Source organism: Pelobates fuscus, chromosome 4 (genome assembly GCF_036172605.1).
Source record: "Pelobates fuscus isolate aPelFus1 chromosome 4, aPelFus1.pri, whole genome shotgun sequence".
NCBI classification, from domain to species: Eukaryota; Metazoa; Chordata; class Amphibia; order Anura; family Pelobatidae; genus Pelobates; species Pelobates fuscus.
Window position 1 is genome coordinate 386,325,160 of NC_086320.1, and position 14,922 is coordinate 386,340,081.

At 39.8% G+C, this 14,922-nt stretch overlaps 1 protein-coding gene across 1 annotated transcript in view; it reads right to left on the bottom strand.

Annotated features, from left to right (window-relative positions):
• Positions 1-14,922, bottom strand: part of LOC134609506 (SCO-spondin-like) — a 267,787-nt gene that overhangs the window by 123,677 nt on the left and 129,188 nt on the right. The window contains exons 49-58 of the mRNA XM_063453166.1: positions 14,729-14,870; positions 14,352-14,555; positions 13,649-14,104; positions 12,808-13,050; positions 11,086-12,327; positions 9,316-9,459; positions 8,927-9,103; positions 7,426-7,590; positions 6,579-6,758; positions 3,648-3,770 (exon numbers count right to left, since the gene is read on the bottom strand). Coding sequence (XP_063309236.1) covers positions 3,648-3,770; positions 6,579-6,758; positions 7,426-7,590; positions 8,927-9,103; positions 9,316-9,459; positions 11,086-12,327; positions 12,808-13,050; positions 13,649-14,104; positions 14,352-14,555; positions 14,729-14,870 — 3,076 coding nt within the window. The remainder of the gene's footprint in view (positions 1-3,647; positions 3,771-6,578; positions 6,759-7,425; positions 7,591-8,926; positions 9,104-9,315; positions 9,460-11,085; positions 12,328-12,807; positions 13,051-13,648; positions 14,105-14,351; positions 14,556-14,728; positions 14,871-14,922) is intronic.

A 14,922-nucleotide genomic window follows, 5' to 3' on the forward strand; every position in this document is an offset into this window, starting at 1 on the left:
GAGACATCAGACTGTAGTTATGGAATGTCCATGGTATCAGATGGATACTTTGAGACATCAGACTGTAGTTATGGAATGTCCATGGTATCAGATGGATACATTAAGACATCAGACTGTAGTTATGGAATGTCCATGGTATCAGATGGATACATTGAGACATCAGACTGTAGTTATGGAATGTCCATGGTATCAGATGGATACATTAAGACATCAGACTGTAGTAATGGAATGTCCATGGTATCAGATGGATACATTAAGACATCAGACTGTAGTTATGGAATGTCCATGGTATCAGATGGATACATTAAGACATCAGACTGTAGTAATGGAATGTCCATGGTATCAGATGGATACATTGAGACATCAGACTGTAGTTATGGAATGTCCATGGTATCAGATGGATACTTTGAGACATCAGACTGTAGTTATGGAATGTCCATGGTATCAGATGGATACATTGAGACACCAGACTGTAGTAATGGAATGTCCATGGTATCAGATGGATACATTAAGACATCAGACTGTAGTTATGGAATGTCCATGGTATCAGATGGATACATTGAGACATCAGACTGTAGTTATGGAATGTCCATGGTATCAGATGGATACTTTGAGACATCAGACTGTAGTTATGGAATGTCCATGGTATCAGATGGATACATTGAGACACCAGACTGTAGTAATGGAATGTCCATGGTATCAGATGGATACATTAAGACATCAGACTGTAGTTATGGAATGTCCATGGTATCAGATGGATACATTGAGACATCAGACTGTAGTAATGGAATGTCCATGGTATCAGATGGATACATTGAGACATCAGACTGTAGTTATGGAATGTCCATGGTGTCAGATGGATACATTGAGACATCAGACTGTAGTTATGGAATGTCCATGGTATCAGATGGATACATTAAGACATCAGACTGTAGTTATGGAATGTCCATGGTATCAGATGGATACATTGAGACATCAGACTGTAGTAATGGAATGTCCATGGTATCAGATGGATACATTAAGACATCAGACTGTAGTTATGGAATGTCCATGGTATCAGATGGATACATTGAGACATCAGACTGTAGTAATGGAATGTCCATGGTATCAGATGGATACATTGAGACATCAGACTGTAGTTATGGAATGTCCATGGTATCAGATGGATACATTGAGACATCAGACTGTAGTAATGGAATGTCCATGGTATCAGATGGATACATTGAGACATCAGACTGTAGTAATGGAATGTCCATGGTATCAGATGGATACATTGAGACATCAGACTGTAGTAATGGAATGTCCATGTTATCAGATGGATACATTGAGACATCAGACTGTAGTAATGGAATGTCCATGGTATCAGATGGATACATTGAGACATCAGACTGTAGTAATGGAATGTCCATGGTATCAGATGGATACATTGAGACATCAGACTGTAGTTATGGAATGTCCATGGTATCAGATGGATACATTGAGACATCAGACTGTAGTAATGGAATGTCCATGCTATCAGATGGATACATTGAGACACCAGACTGTAGTTATGGAATGTCCATGCTATCAGATGGATACATTGAGACATCAGACTGTAGTTATGGAATGTCCATGGTATCAGATGGATACATTGAGACATCAGACTGTAGTAATGGAATGTCCATGGTATCAGATGGATACATTGAGACATCAGACTGTAGTTATGGAATGTCCATGGTATCAGATGGATACATTGAGACATCAGACTGTAGTTATGGAATGTCCATGGTATCAGATGGATACATTGAGACATCAGACTGTAGTAATGGAATGTCCATGGTATCAGATGGATACATTGAGACACCAGACTGTAGTAATGGAATGTCCATGGTATCAGATGGATACATTGAGACATCAGACTGTAGTTATGGAATGTCCATGGTATCAGATGGATACATTGAGACATCAGACTGTAGTAATGGAATGTCCATGGTATCAGATGGATACATTGAGACATCAGACTGTAGTAATGGAATGTCCATGCTATCAGATGGATACATTGAGACACCAGACTGTAGTAATGGAATGTCCATGGTATCAGATGGATACATTGAGACATCAGACTGTAGTAATGGAATGTCCATGGTATCAGATGGATACATTGAGACATCAGACTGTAGTAATGGAATGTCCATGGTATCAGATGGATACATTGAGACATCAGACTGTAGTTATGGAATGTCCATGGTATCAGATGGATACATTGAGACACCAGACTGTAGTAATGGAATGTCCATGGTATCAGATGGATACATTGAGACATCAGACTGTAGTAATGGAATGTCCATGGTATCAGATGGATACATTGAGACATCAGACTGTAGTTATGGAATGTCCATGGTATCAGATGGATACATTGAGACATCAGACTGTAGTAATGGAATGTCCATGGTATCAGATGGATACATTGAGACATCAGACTGTAGTAATGGAATGTCCATGGTATCAGATGGATACATTGAGACACCAGACTGTAGTTATGGAATGTCCATGGTATCAGATGGATACATTGAGACATCAGACTGTAGTAATGGAATGTCCATGCTATCAGATGGATACATTGAGACATCAGACTGTAGTAATGGAATGTCCATGGTATCAGATGGATACATTGAGACATCAGACTGTAGTTATGGAATGTCCATGGTATCAGATGGATACATTGAGACATCAGACTGTAGTTATGGAATGTCCATGGTATCAGATGGATACATTGAGACATCAGACTGTAGTTATGGAATGTCCATGGTATCAGATGGATACATTGAGACATCAGACTGTAGTTATGGAATGTCCATGCTATCAGATGGATACATTGAGACATCAGACTGTAGTTATGGAATGTCCATGGTATCAGATGGATACATTGAGACATCAGACTGTAGTAATGGAATGTCCATGGTATCAGATGGATACATTGAGACATCAGACTGTAGTTATGGAATGTCCATGGTATCAGATGGATACATTGAGACACCAGACTGTAGTTATGGAATGTCCATGCTATCAGATGGATACATTGAGACATCAGACTGTAGTAATGGAATGTCCATGGTATCAGATGGATACATTGAGACATCAGACTGTAGTTATGGAATGTCCATGGTATCAGATGGATACATTGAGACACCAGACTGTAGTTATGGAATGTCCATGGTATCAGATGGATACATTGAGACATCAGACTGTAGTTATGGAATGTCCATGCTATCAGATGGATACATTGAGACATCAGACTGTAGTAATGGAATGTCCATGCTATCAGATGGATACATTGAGACATCAGACTGTAGTTATGGAATGTCCATGGTATCAGATGGATACATTGAGACATCAGACTGTAGTTATGGAATGTCCATGGTATCAGATGGATACATTGAGACACCAGACTGTAGTTATGGAATGTCCATGCTATCAGATGGATACATTGAGACATCAGACTGTAGTTATGGAATGTCCATGGTATCAGATGGATACATTGAGACACCAGACTGTAGTTATGGAATGTCCATGCTATCAGATGGATACATTGAGACATCAGACTGTAGTTATGGAATGTCCATGTGACATTTTATAGTGTGAAGGATTCAGCAGGACTCAGCACTCACCCTCCATACAGCTGCTGTTACACGTTATCTCTGCATTTAGCCCACTACATGTCAGAGGACACGGGTCCAGTTGTGATAATGAACACGCTCCAGACTCCACATACATCATATCAGGTCCGCAGTCTGTGAAAGAAAACAAATACACTAAATTATCTGCCTGTAGCCTAGATTTCAAACTTTGTACGTACAAATGATTTATTTACAAATAGACATTAATTGTGACGTCTGTAGATAAACAATTTGGACATATTTTCTAACAGTATTGAATTATTTGGAAAGCGTCTTAAATCAAGGTCAATATATCTAAACCCTTTTCTATTTCTACTTTACTCTAAGGATTCTGAGTGCCATTATTATACAGAGTGTCACTATTAGAGCACAGCCCGCATGTCTTCAGATTCCTTTAACCACAATCCAATGTGTGTATTTCAAATCAAATCATGGGATTATAGCACAGTTCCTTTTCCCTGATGCTCCACCAAAATATATTTTCTTTAGGTCTAAATGGGTGACTTTTGTGACCTTTCTTCTGTCCTTCATAGAGTGCTATATACACTGCTCAAAAAAAAAGGAACACTTAAACAACACAATGTAACTCCAAGTCAATCACACTTCTGTGAAATCAAACTGTCCACTTAGGAAGCAACACTGAGTGACAATCAATTTAACATGCTGTTGTGCAAATGGAATAGACACCTGGTGGATATTATAGGCAATTAGCAAGACACCCCCAATAAAGGAGTGGTTCTGCAGGTGGTGACCACAGACCACTTCTCAGTTCCTATGCTTCCCGGCTGATGTTTTGGTCACTTTTAAATGCTGGCAGTACTTTCACTCTAGTGGTAACATGAGACTGAGTCTACAACCCACATCCGTGGCTCAGGTAGTGCAGCTCATCCAGGATGGCACATCAATGCAAGCTGTGGCAAGAAGGTTTGCTGTGTCTGTCAGCGTAGTGTCCAGAGCATGGAGGTGCTACCAAGAGACAGGCCAGTACATCAGGAGCGGTGGAGGAGGCCGTAGCAGGGCAACAACCCAGCAGCAGGACCGCTACCTCCGCCTTTGTGCAAGGAGGAACAGGAGGAGCACTGCCAGAGCCCTGCAAAATGACCTCCAGCAGGCCACAAATGTGCATGTGTCTGCTCAAACGGTCAGAAACAGACTCCATGAGGGTGGTATGAGGGCCCAATGTCCACAGGTGGGGGTTGTGCTTACAGCCCAACACCGTGCAGGACGTTTGGCATTTGCCAGAGAACACCAAGATTGGCAAATTCGCCACTAGTGCCCTGTGCTCTTCACAGATGAAAGCATGAGCATATGGGACAGACGTGACAGTCTGGAGACACCATGGAGAACGTTCTGCTGCCTGCAACAGCCTCCAGAATGACCGGTTTGGCAGTGGGTCAGTAATGGTGTGGGGTGGCCCTCCATGTGCTCGCCAGAGGTAGCCTGTCTGCCATTAGGAATCGAGATGAGATCCTCAGACCCCTTGTGAAACCATATGCTGGTGCGGTTGGCCCTGGGTTCCTCCTAATGCAAGACAATGCTAGACCTCATGTGGCTGGAGTGTGTCAGAAGTTCCTGCAAGACCAAGGCATTGATGCTATGGACTGGCCCGCCCGTTCCCCAGACCTGAATCCAATTGAGCACATCTGGGACATCATGTCTCGCTCCATCCACCAACGTCACGTTGCACCACAGACTGTCCAGGAGTTGGCAGATGCTTTAGTCCAGGTCTGGGAGGAGATTCCTCAGGAGACAATCCGCAACCTCATCAGGAGCATGCACAGGCGTTGTAGGGATGTCATAAAGGCACGTGGAGTCACACACACTACTGAGCCTCATTTTGACTTGTTTTAAGGACATCACATCAAAGTTGGATCAGCCTGTAGTGTGTTTTTCCACTTTAATTTTGAGTGTGACTCCAAATTAAGACCTCCATGGGTTGAAAAATTTGATTTCCATTTTTTTATTTTTGTGTGATTTTGTTGTCAGCACATTCAACTATGAAGAACAAAGTATTTCAGAAGAATATTTAATTCATTCAGATCTAGGATTTATTATTTTTGTGTTCCCTTAATTTTTTTTTTTGAGCAGTGTATAAACAGGTTACAAGAGCTGTTTGAACTAGCCCTGTATATATTCGTATAGTGTTTGAAGAGAGCATGATAATCGTAAAGAATAGCTTAATATGTATTTGTTGTGTTTCAATGCAATAATGAAATATTCCAGTTAATTCTGAAACACAGATATCTCCTGTACCCTATATTCAAGATGGTTGACTGTAAACGTTTTGCTAGTCTTTAAAGACTACCTAGCGCAGGTGTACTCTCCACACCCCTCCCTTCTTGTAAAGCTACATTTTATTAGAGAGCCAGGTCAGCATTCTATCATAGCGTTTAACCAGGTCTATAAATCGTGCATTGTGTGTATTTGAGTTGGGAATACAATAACCTGAGAATGTAATAAGACCATGACATAAAACCATAATGCAACAATAAAGAACGTATAGCCCTACTTTGCATGATATAAACAAGCTTGCATCTCCTAAGATATCAACTGGTTTAAACTAATTTAAAAGGACCTGTGATTGTATGTATGTATGCAGCAGTTTTATCGTACACATACATTTTTTTCTATAGTAAACTGGTTCTAGAGTTTTCTAGATTTTCTTCATAACTAAAATCCTCCATGCCCGTTTAAGTTAGTATCCCACCTCCGCACTTGTTCTAGATTCATAATATCCTTGTTTAGAACTGGTGCTCATAATTGCACTATATATTCTATATGTCTCCCCGGTGCACTATTCACCATCTATTTCCCCCTGTCTTACCTGCCCGATGCACCATGATTAATGTATATACAGAATACAAATAATGAATATCTGCTCTTAGAATGAAGAGTTATATCCATGACATGAGACCATATTACCTTCAGATTCTCCACAGGGATGCAGGTTACATGGCTCTGCTTGCATGGACTCTCCTTGGCATGATCGGCCTCCATTTTTTGGTGGTGGATCCTCGCAGCTCCTCTTTCTAAATCTGACTCCACCCTGACATTCGGAATCACAAGGCGACCAAACTCCCCAAGTAGACCAACCTCCATTTACTGAGAAAGAACACAGGCACTCTGGAACATGCTTACAGGCCACAATTACACCAATTAGCCAGAAAGTCACCAACTAATCGTCTCTGGTTCATATTTAATAAACAGAAAAACAAGGCTTGGATGTTCTTTATTAAAACCGGAGTTTGTGTTTGGAGAGACTGACTAACCAACAACATGACTATGTCTTATAGAGCATAATAATCCTTTATTATTTGTACAGTGAAGCAATTTTCCAACAATTAATATCTCAATTATTGATCAATTAGTTTTCACTACGTATAATGACGGTTCTCTCAACAAGCAAGTAACATTTGTGCCAGTCTGAAAACTGATTAAGTGTATGGATTGCCATTGTGTTGGGTGATAATAACATGGAAACCCTACGACCCCTGAGAGGTAATGGTTAGCTAAACTGACCCTTCAGACTCCCACTTGGTAGGTGGATTTGTTTACTGTTGTGTCACCAATTTAGTGACATATTTACAGGCCTCGATTGACCTATATGAATTTTTTTTATATTTTTGGCTTCAGATTAGCCCTACATTCAGTATGACCATAGTATAGTTATATAATGTGTTTGTATGACACCTACTGTCCATGTTTTGGGAATTGTAATTATGTAATTAATAAAGTCATGCTACATTTCCTATTTTCAAGCTCTGTTTACCTGGACAAGCCTGGACAAAGCAGCTTTTGCTATCAAACTGAGGTCCTTCACAGTGTCCCCCTGGCAAGCGATCTCGTATAACATCTCGACGCCTGAACGTCACCCCCAGCCCACAGGAACGGCTGCACTCGCTCCAAGATGTCCACGGTGACAGAATACAGTCCACTGAGGAAAGATGAATGATGTTGTGAGAAGAGACATAATCAGTGCACCATAACTCCTGATACTCCCATCCCCTTTCTCTCCATTAGTGATGTATGCAGTGATTGACAAGCCCAGCCATCCAATCAGTGATGTCACAAGGGGAAGCTACACTTTCACCGGCTGTACATGTGCTTGTATGCAGTGGACACTTTCTCGTAAAATTCTCGTACATATAAGACTTTCTTAAAACATTCTATAAGGGAGTCTGTACTGCAGCCACTAGCCTGCCCTAATTGTTAAGGATTAATAAAGGCTCCAGTATTGAGCTGAAACAGTTCTGTACCGGTTCCAGGTATAAATTCTGCCTTTTTTTAATATCCCCTTGTGTGCCCAGGTCTTATATGTCTATCTGAGCTGCTGAGAATTCACCATCTATACTTTGGTGCACAGAAGAGGACTTTATCCTGTTTTACTAGTGTTTGCAACTCTAAACCGGCCCAATCTAAGGCTAGCGGTCCATTAACTTCAAATATCCACCGTCTCATAACCTTTAGATTGTAAGCTCACAAGCCAATTACCTTAGTACTTTGCCATGAGGGCTGTATATGCTATATCTCAGCTCACAGACAGAGTCCTCTATCCCTTTTAGTGTCTATTTCCCCTATTGTACACCGCAGCAGAATACGTTGGTGCTTTATAAATGCTGGTAATAATCATAATGGTTGGCAGCAAAGGAATGACAAGAATGCAGGTATTTAGTAAGTAAATATTAGCTTGCCGAGCAGTTTAAATTATATTTTACATTAATACTACCTGGAACAGCTGAACTACAGATCCATAAAACCCTTCAAAGCAGTCCCACTAAAAGCAATAGGCGTTCCAGACTCAGCGACGTTCTTTAGTTCCTTGCTCCTTCAGAACCTGCCGACTTGTAGCAAACTAAAGGAACTGCCCTCTATTACACATGATTTGAATTATTTTAGTTATTAGTTTATTTGTAGTTTTAAAGCACTATCGCCTCAATACCTTAAAAAGGGGCTAACTCTAGCCTGAAGTGTCCTAATATTAAACTGCTTTCAGATTACAAAGAATTTTTCACAAATTAATAGAATCTATAGAGAAAAACCAACAATACATTATTATTAAGCCTAATAAGGGCTGATACAAAGCTTGAGGCTGGTGCTAGGATGATAGCTCAGTGGAGAGGGCTCCACATATAGCATGGCAGAGTAACAGGTTTATTTCCCAGTAAGATAAATGCAGCCCCCATCCACCTGGAGGACATTGAGATGATCACTATTAAACGTCATCGTCTACTGACAAGATCCTAGTTTGATTTCCTGTATTTAATACTTACCACAATTAAACTCATCGGAGCCGTCACTGCAGTCCTTCTGTAGATCACACTTCTTCTCAAGGGGGAAACATTCTCCATTGCTGCATGTCCACTGTTTGGACGAGCAGACGTTGGGACCAGGTGGGACCCGGGGATGAGCAGTTGGGAATGTTATAATAGTATATATTGATGGCGTACCTACAAAATAAGAAAGGACCTTCAACGAGATTCACACAAGCATAAGTTGCAAGCAATTTCAAACTTGAAAAATGCTTCAAGTAGAGTATTTAGCCTGGAATTCAAAATTTCTGGTCAGTTTGGTGAATAACCCTGAAAGATTCATGAATACAAAATATAGCGATCTAATGATGGGAGTGATCACACTGTGGATATTAACAGGCGACACTCACCACAGAGTAACTCATCGGACCCATCGATGCAGTCTTTCTGTCCATCGCACACAAAGGTGCCATCCACACACCCGAACACTGAGCACGCAAACTGGTCCAACCTGCACAGCCTTCTGGGTAATTCAGAGATCTCCTTACTGCTTCCTAAAATACAAAGAGCAGACTGTGAGAATGTATGCTTCGTAACGCTGCTTAGTAGAATGGGCTTTTATTAGAACCTAGCAGAAAACAAGCAAAATGCAATGAACCAGAACCAAGAGAGCGAGACGCAGCAGGAATCGTGCAAAAATGTGGAAAGGGAAGAAATTAATTGACATACGATCGATTTAACACCCTACCAATAAAGAAATCATAGCTATATTAACCCCGTCACTACCGGGCAATTTCTGTTTGAAAAAATATTAACATTGCATTTATTTGAAAAAATTGATGCATAGCTTTGATATAAACGTATAATAGCAGTATTGTGTATAGATTGTTTTTTAGATTGTTTGTTCATTTATTCGCTCATACTTTGTAGAAATGGTCGAAGGGGAGGAAAATCTTTAGACAGTACACAGTATGCTTTATCTTACAATATTTCACACAGAGTCTGAAATGTTAGCATAAAAGTAAAAATATTTAAAGACATATGTTTTTATAATAATCTTTTTTTTCACATACATTAGGTGTGACAGAAGTCAATAAATAAAAAAAAATCCTTGCTTATCACCATAAGTAAGGACCCTCTTACTGAAAATGACAGTACAATGCAAAAAGAATGTCTCGTTGAGTATAATACCCACATATAGTTATTATGGCTAATTATACGCAGTTGTAAAACTGCTGTAGCAATCTTTATCAATCTCTGGAATGTTAATACAATGCTGACAGTGAAATAGAAAAAAGGGGCAATTTATTCTTCCCCTCACTGGCTGTATGAATGGTATGACTCATTGAAGCTTCCTTTACTGTTTGAAAGCAGGGGGTTATTTATCTACATAAGTTACCACTAAAGTCTATAGGAATTTTTGAAAATAAATCATTTTAAATGTTTTTCTACCATCATTTTTTTTTACCAAATGTGATCATTTGAAACTCTTATCGAAAATAATTAAATCAAGACCTTTATCAGCCAAAATAGCTTAGCTGGAAAAATGATCCAGCTAATTTTTCATTTGGATTTTTCAGCTCAAGAACTACATTATCTTTGTAGGTTCTCAGCAGGTCCCAGTGAGTTTTTGTTGTTGTTGTTGTTGTTAAAACGACACCATATGCACCTTTCCTCCTTTATTTTTATGCTTCCCTTGAGATTTCTGGATTGAGACATTTTGTCAAGGTCTGGGGCTGGTGGAGTAAATTTAAGGAGGCCCTGTGTCTCGTTCTACATCTGGGCAGGCTGCATGGGTCAGTGAGTCAAAATCTTTTGAATAAAATCAAAATCAAATCACATTTTGACTGAAATGCTTCAGAACCAAGTAAATTTGAAAATACTGTATCAATTTTAAACAGCTGAAAATGTTGTGCCCAAGTCTATTTAAAAGTCGTTTAAACTGCTTAGCAATTTAAACAATTCATTTAATGTATCTGTTTAAAATGTTGATTTTTGACTTGCCTCTATTAAGTTGATCTTTTGAAAAAATATTGGTTTGTCCTCCCTAGCACCAAGTAAGAAATTATGCAACTTTTAAACGCCCTATGATCATGTTAATCCAGGAGCCAAAAACCATTCACTTCCCACGGATAAAAAAGTCATACTCAGTGCAGAGTGGAAAATGCCATAAAACAAACCTTCAGTTTTAGTTGTGGCATGATGTTCTTCACGGACCCCTGGTCTAATGTAGCCCTCTTCATCTGGACCCATCTCTGGTGGAACCTCAATGGGCTCCTTCGAATGAATGACTGAACCACCACCAGACTTCAAGCTGGCATGATGTCCTTGAGGAACAACAATATACTCAGGCTTGATAAGTGTCACACCTGGTGCCTCACTGGCCCAAGGAGCAGTTTTCACTGTTGGGTAGAGTGAACTTTGAGTTCCCTTTCCATAATACAACTCATTGGTAACTGTTACACCTGTCTGGATATGGGAAGTTGTCCAGACTGTTTCTGATGTAGACCACCACTCTCCAGGACTTGAGCTAGTAGCTAAATCAGGTTTCCTTGTTGGAGGTTCACTGGCTATTAGCTCATTGACTATAAAAGGATATTCAGACCTACTCTGTGATATTGATTCTCCAGTGATTATTGTGCTCCAGCCCTTTTCTTGCATACTTGGTATCATTGTTCTACCAGCATGGCCTGTCCTTAGCCAAGGTTCAGAAGAGGTTGTGCTCTCATCAGCATGTACAGATGATTTAGTGTGGTATGAAGCATACCTGTGTGTACTTATCCCATTTTCACCTGTCTGAGTATTTACAAGCCCTGTAGCTGATTCCCCCTTTCCTATACCCAGGTTTGGCACAGCCTGTGGTGGACTTGCACCTACATATGGTTTGGTATTCAACATCCACTCGTGCTTACCAGGAAATTGTGTGGCTAGATCAGATATGCCGGTTGGGTATGTCCTGGTGTTAACTCCAGGACTTCCTACAGGGGTTTTCCATTGGCTTGATGTGATGGCAGCCAATTGAGGTGTTCTTTTTTCTGGACTCAACGTCACTCCCCTGTTTGATTCTGTTGACAAAGGTCCAATAGGACCAAATGAATACTGTCCAAGTCCTGTACTCTCTGTCACAGACTGTTCTGGTTCCAATCGGTGTTCTGGTCTCTCAGGGACACGAATACCAGGTTTTCCACTGACTTGATGCTTGTCTTGAATACCTGGCTCTCCAGTACTTTCTATATCTGGTGTTGTTTCATGTTCGGGTTTCTCACTTAATAACCCTGGACTACCAGTAGGTTTTGAAAGTAAATGTACACCAGGTTCCCCAATTTCTCCAGGTCTAAAAGTGCCAGGCAGATGAGAGGTCGACTCTAGGACATCTCCTGAAGAAACTGTATCTGGCACAGTCTCAGATGTAAGGGCAACTCCTGGGTGAGAGAAGACACAAGGGCTTATCCATTAACTCATTTTATAAAAGTACAGTGACATTCCCTGCTAAGACAAAATAGTTTAAATGACAGGAGGTTATTATCAAATTACCTTAAATGTTTCACTATCTTAGATAATGATATTCCCAGTCTGGGTCCTTACATTCCCTCCTCTAATATCACAGATATCGATCTTAATAAATATAGATGAGGACTCCTGCTCACAGTGGATTCTGTCATTATGGCTATTTATCAGTTTCTAATAATAGTTTCTAAAACACTAGAAAACATTTACACAGCTATTTAATGTTGGATGTTTTAAGAATTCTCTCTTGTCAAGTGCTATTTTTATCCAAATAAAAAATATCGTACAGACTGAAACCTCCATTATTGATGCAATTTAAAGATATGAGGAGATATCACAGGTACCGCTGATGGTATCAATGTAACGTTAACTCTCCCTTGTATAAATATGTAAACCCATCGATACATCCAGATGTAAACCCATCGATACATCCAGATGTAAACCCATCGATACATCCAGACGTAAACCCATCAATATATTGAGACGTAAACCCATCGATATATCCAGACGTAAACCACGGATATATCCAGACATAAACCCAGCGATATATCCAGACGTAAAGCCATCGATATATCGAGACGTAAACTCCTCTATATATCCAGACATAAACTCCTCTATATATCGAGACATAAACGCATCTATATATCCAGACGTAAACTCATCAATATATCCAGACGTAAACCCATCAATATATTCAGATATAAACCATCTATATATCCAGACGTAAACCCAGCTATATATTCAGACGTAAACGCATCTTTATATCCAGACGTTAACCCTTTCTATATATCTAGACGTAAACCCATTTATATATCTAGACGTAAACCCATCTATATATTCAGACGTAAACCCATCTATATATCCAGATGTAAACCCATCTATATATTCAGAAGTAAACCCATCTATATATCCAGATGTAAACCCATCTATATATTCAGAAGTAAACCCATCTATATATCCAGAAGTAAACCCATCTATATATTCAGACGTAAACCCATCAATATATCCAGACATAAACTCAACTATATATCCGGACGTAAACCCACTGATATATCCAGACGTAAACCCATCTATATCCAGACGTAAATCCACCAATATATCCATACATAAACCTATCCATATATCCATACATAAACCCATCAATATATCCAGACGTAAACCCACCGATATATCCAGACATAAACCCATCTATATATCTAGACGTAAACTCATCTATATATCTAGACGTAAACCCACCGATATATCCAGACGTAAACCTATCGATATATCCAGACGTAAACCCATCGATATATCCAGAGATAAACCCATCTATATATCCAGACGTAAACTCATCTATATATCTAGACGTAAACCCACCGATATATACAGACGTAAACCCATCGATATATCCAGACGTAAACCCATCGATATATCCAGACATAAACCCATCGATATATCCAGACATTAACCCATCTATATATCCAGATGTAAACCCATCTATATATCCAGACGTAAACCCATCGATATATCCAGACGTAAACCCATCTATATATCCAGACGTAAACTCATCTATATATCTAGACGTAAACCCATCGATATATCCAGACGTAAACCCATCGATATATCCAGACATAAACCCATCTATATATCCAGACATTAACCCATCTATATATCCAGACGTAAACTCATCTATATATCCAAACGTAAACCCATCTATATATCCAGACGTAAACCCATCGATATATCCAGACATTAACCCATCAATATATTGAGACGTAAACCCATCGATATATCCAGACGTAAACTCACAATTTTTTTCAGACATAAATCCACAGTTATAGCTAGATGTCTAGTCATCACATGCAAAGTGTGTTTAAAATAAGATTATTTTTAAAAATTATTATTATATATTATTTGTATAAATTCCTCCTATATTATACAGTTCCCCAGTTCCCCTTACCGCATCCTTCCTCATCAGAATAATCCCGGCAGTCGTTTTTTCCATCACACAGGGTGCTGGAGGCGTTCAGACACTCGCCACTGTGGCACTCAAACTCGCCAGGGCGGCAGTGAGATGGCTTTGACGAACCTCGAAGGGTGACAATGGTAGCTGCTTGTGTCACAGGTTTCAAACTCTCATACAAAGGAGAAACAGTGGGTTCAACTGAAGGAAAAACCAACATACATTATCAATAAAAACACAGGTGGAAAAAACATTGACAAAATATGTAGACGGCAGATTTTAATCTAGTAATGCATCCTGTGCTTGTTATTAATTACACTGTATTCTCCTATTAAACATGGTGAGTACAGGACTTTGATTCCATAAATCCTCACCATAATGGCAGCCGAGGATCTCACTGCGCAGGTATATCGCCTTGTTATACTCCACTGGAAGGATGCGCAGAAAGCGGGTCAACAAGGGGCGGTTTAGTTCCCTTCTCACCGGGGTGTTGCTGTCTGTGTTCCCATCCAAAACCTAACCCAAAAAACACAGAGATTTCATGTAACAGACTGTAATAACTGCATAT